The sequence below is a fragment of the Elaeis guineensis genome, chromosome 8 (assembly GCF_000442705.2).
Source record: "Elaeis guineensis isolate ETL-2024a chromosome 8, EG11, whole genome shotgun sequence".
NCBI classification, from domain to species: domain Eukaryota; kingdom Viridiplantae; phylum Streptophyta; class Magnoliopsida; order Arecales; family Arecaceae; genus Elaeis; species Elaeis guineensis.
Genome location: NC_026000.2, coordinates 136,134,955 through 136,139,872, shown reverse-complemented (window position 1 = coordinate 136,139,872; position 4,918 = coordinate 136,134,955). Strand labels below are relative to the sequence as shown.

The window sequence follows — 4,918 nt, the reverse complement described above, 5'->3', positions numbered from 1 at the left end:
TACGGATAAGTGTATTCGTAGTTCAGACTGTTGAGTTATATCTATTTTTAATTCAAATTAAATTTATGGTTATACATATATATGAATATTAAAAATATTTGACTTATTTAAGTAAGTATGAAATATATTCATATGTTTATTCATGGTATTATTTTTGAATATTATATAATATCTGAAATGTCTAGTTGAGATATTCATTACTTACTGAACTGTTAAGCTCGTTATCTCTCTTTTTTATTTTTCAGATTCAGATTCTTAATTGCAGATATGGGTACTATTTTGAAAGTAAGCTAGAAACGAGAGTTGAGAATAATAGATTTATTATATTATTTTTATAAGATTATTATTTGAGATGTAATTAATATAAGATCTTCGAATAGATTAAAGTTGATTTTTAGTTAGTTAAATTTTGAACTTAATTTATTATGAATTCTACTGTGATGCATTGATATCATTTTTAGAATATCTTGCATGCTTGTGGAAAGAATTTTTCAAAAATATGCAGCGGTTACCATGACCCCTAGACTCACGATCTCGAATCAGAAGCATGACATATATTTTTATCATTTTGGTTAGATAGTGTAACCTTTTAGAGTTAATATTATACTTAAGAGATTTTTGTAAGGTATTGAATTATCTAGATAAGTGGTCAAGGCTGAGATGAACTTAGATCTTAGTTTATTTTGGACTATATGCTCAATTTTAGAGACAAATATTTTCAAGATATCAATATCTAAGCTGGTATATAAATCTAAGAACAAAATTATATGAAGCATTGACTTCAGAATTTATGTAAGAAAGTAAAAGGTAATTGTAAATTTTTTAGCCATATGAATACTATCTTGTTGGTTGGTATCTCTGATTATATATATATATATATATATATATATATATATATATATATATATATATATATATATATATATATATATATATATATATGTATATATATATATATATATATATATATATATATATATATATATATATATATGTATGTATGTATGTATATATATATATATATATATATATATATATATATATATATATATATATATATGTATGTATGTATGTATATATATATATATATATATGTATATATATGTATATATATATATGTATGTATGTGTATGTATATATATATATGTATGTATGTGTATGTATATATATATATATATATATATATACATACATACATATGTATATATATATATGTATGTATGTATGTATGTATGTATATATATATATATATATATATATATATATATATATATATATATACATACATACATACATACATATATATATATATATACATACATACATACATATATATATATATATACATACATACATACATATATATATATATATACATATATACATACATACATATATATATATATATGTATGTATGTATGTATGTATTGTATATATGTATGTATGCATGCATGCATGCATGTGTGTGTGTGTGTTTGTGTATATGTGTGTGTATATATTTATATAGATCTTCTGATGCTTAAGTTAAGAATCTGGAACAGATGAGATAGAGTGAGCGTAAGAGGTTTGGTGTGCTTTCCTTGAGGTTCCATGTAAACCTCTGGTGTGATACGTTTGTTATTACCTTCCTGATTTGGCAAGATTCAGAGAGTGGTTCAATGCCTTATCTACTTTTTATTAGTCATTTTTGGCAATCACAATACATGGAACTTTGCATGGGATCGATGGTCGAACTTGCATATTATATTGGCTAAAGTTGACCATTGGTGATATGTCGGATCGACTGAATTAATCAGAGATCAACCTATCCAAAATTAATATCATTGATCCAAGACGAGATTTTCTTATCCCCATAACACACACATTATATATATATATATATATATATATATATATAATCGGAGAAACCAGCCAACAACGTAGCATTCATGTGGGTCAATATTTTTCAATGACTTTTTATTGACAATTATGACATAAAGAAAAAAAATCACAGCATACATTTGTTATTCAGTAGAAGCCTTTTTGTTTTTGTTTTTTGTTAATCAGAGGAGGTCAATATTTATGCGATAGGACAGGATTTAGGTTAGATGTCGGTAGGAAATAAAACATACCATTACAAAATTATTCTAAACAAAAAAAAAGTCTAAAATGCATGATGTCAAATGACAATTTTGACGCATCGTCTCGCTTTTTCTTTCTGCTTCCACCTTTAAATAAAGAACAATTTTTCTCTCTACTTTTACCTTTAAACAAGGAGAAAAGCAAGCATCCAACGGCCAAAGGGACACTGCAAACTCTTCGAGGGCTTCACATGATGATGGATGTGCCTTCTCTGAGTGATCGGCCGCGTGCTCCCCTAGGTAAAAATCATCCAACCTATGCCAAGTTGGGTCACGTGGGCCTTAATATTCGTGTCGAAGAGGTTGACACTTGTACTTAGAAAAAAAAAAAAAGAGGAGCCAACGTGGTTGCAATGCTTCTTGTACCGCATCCATGTCCTTGTTCTTAACCCTTAAGTAAGTTGGATTTTTGGTACATCCATCACTTAATTCTACAGTAAAAGGTCTTTGAGGAATGGGAAAGTTGCCCTCAAAATATGTATAAATATTATTAACACTCACTTATTCAGTAGAGACACTTTGGATCAACTGATTACCACCACTTCAGCTGCCTTCAAAATGGTAAGGCTTCATGTACCAAAAAAATTGGGGAGGCTTCTGGTTAGATCTTGGAAATGGTGCAAATTAGTTTATGATGCCACTTAACAAGTGGGAGAACCATGTAGATCTCGGCAGCGGATGGGGAGATTTATCTCAAGTTGGGTCCAACGGGAGGGAAGGATGGCTTTCTTGAAGCATGGGATGATGGTTTTGGAGATGATGTGAAGCAGATTTGTATATGCCATGGAGAGTATATCGTCTCCATCCAGACTACGTACAAGCGGGACGGGATCACCATTGTCTCGAACAGGCATGGAGGCACTGAAGGCAATTTTGATGTGGTAAGTGTTCCAGTATTCTTCCAAATTTTGTGCTATTTTAGTCTTCCTTGGTTCAGTCGGCTATTCTTTATCTCAAAAAAAAAAAAAAAAAAAAAAGTTTGCTTTTCTCAAGTAAAATCCAATGGCATACAGCTTTTTTTTTGGGAAAAAAGAAGAATAAGAAGCAATCATCAGAGGATGTTTGATCATTTATTAGTTTTCCCACAGCATGCAGTGATAATTGACTCCTTCTTTGCCGGTAGGATGCAATTTTAGCAATTCCAAATATCCTGATCATTTACTCACTGGTTGTAGACTTGTAGCCTATGTCTCAAAACTTGTAACATAGTGATGACTTGATAATAGAGATTATAAGAATCATAAAAAATTGAGCAAAAGTTTCATGGAACACTGAGAATCAGAAATAACATCAAAACATAATCACTTTTTTTCTTTTTCTTTTTCTTTTTTAACAAAAAGTTTGATTGATAAGTCCATGTGTGGTAGATTTATTTCAATGAACCTCTCACTTGGGTAAGCGGGCATTATCAATCATGGTATATGGAACCTGATGCATGGAGATTAGCGGAATACTGCCCAAATAATGATACAATGGTTATTAGATCACTCAAGCTTGGCACCGATCGAGCAACATATGGACCTTTTGGTAAAGAGCATGGGGAGCCCTTTCATTACAATAGCAGCACTGGCATTTGTGGCTTCCATGGTTACTGTCACAATGGTGACTCTGGTATGCTCAATGCCATGGGGGTGTATGTCAGAGCTATGGCAGCGCACAGTATCAATAATAATCCAATTCCAGCTATGGCCACGCCAACACGGGCCATTACCTCACCTCCATTGCAGGACATGGCTGAATCCAATGAAACATCGACCACAGAGAGCTAGCAGATGGTAGAATTTGCAAGCAGATGATGATGATGATGTTCCCATGCACAACTTCTAATGCCATGGGCATGCGTATGTCTTATAAGTGTGTGTTAGTACTACCACCAGCAGTGTTTTTTTTTTTTTTCTCTCTCTCTCTCTCTCTTTTGTTGTTGTTGTTGTTGTGCGTGTGACAGAAGGGATTGAGGAAGTTCTTGGACTGATGATTATATATTTCAGTATTTTCTTTAATATTTGATGTATCATATGGTTTCACTCCCCTTCAAATGGATTACTGTGTAAATAAAATAAAGGTTATTAGTGGAGGAAAGTTATAAAATCGTAGAAACTTGGTTTAAAGGATGTGGTGGCCCGATGGGCTTTCTCCATGATGGCATCACCCCTCTTTAGCATGGGGAGGAATTGGAGTGAGGGAAGGGAGGGTTGATGAGACGGGAATTGTTAAGTGTTGAGAAAAGCTAAGATTTTGGAAGGGGTATGGAAGAGTAATAAGAGGATTCATTGGACAATGTAGACTGTTGGAGAAAGACAAAAATAACTTATTAGGGATTGCTGAGAGAGGGGGAATGGTTAGAAGGCGGGAAGCTGAGAGGAGGTGAGAGCAAAAGGAGAAATCCAGTTAGATGGCCTTGGTTTCAGGGGATAAGCTGGACTTACAAACTCACACCGCTTTTGGGTTGATCGGGCTCGGGGCTTAGATCAAGAGTCAAGCCTAAAACTACCTCTAAGCAAGCATAAAATTTAATCAAGCCTTGGTTGCAGCGTCAAGTCACTTGTAACTGATTATATATATATTATATAAAATAATATTTTGTGAAAGAGTATTAGAGTGTTGCCAATTCAACTTCTCAAGTAAATTTATTGTGCCATCTAGAAAGTACATCTCTTCACATTAAATTATGTTATTAATATATATTATTATTATATTCTTACAATTAAAGCCTAACATATCTTCACATTAAATTATATTATTAATATATGATATTATTATATTCTTACAATTAAAGTCTATTTATATAGGTAGTTGAG

At 32.0% G+C, this 4,918-nt stretch overlaps 1 protein-coding gene across 1 annotated transcript; it reads left to right on the top strand.

Moving 5' to 3' along the window:
• The first annotated feature begins 2,577 nt into the window (after nt 1–2,577).
• LOC105049387 (inactive protein RESTRICTED TEV MOVEMENT 1) lies at nt 2,578–4,093 on the top strand. The gene is made up of 3 exons (XM_010929010.3): nt 2,578–2,681; nt 2,786–3,001; nt 3,488–4,093. The coding sequence occupies exons 1-3, from the start codon at nt 2,679–2,681 to the stop codon at nt 3,887–3,889; spliced, it is 621 nt and encodes a 206-aa protein (XP_010927312.1). The 5' UTR covers nt 2,578–2,678; the 3' UTR covers nt 3,890–4,093.
• Nucleotides 4,094–4,918: the final 825 nt, after the last annotated feature.

Excerpts from the sequence above, each read along its gene's own strand:
- LOC105049387 (XM_010929010.3), top strand. Across the intron at positions 3,002-3,487 it reads CTGAAGGCAATTTTGATGTG|ATTTATTTCAATGAACCTCT; the intron begins GTAAGTGTTCCA and ends CATGTGTGGTAG.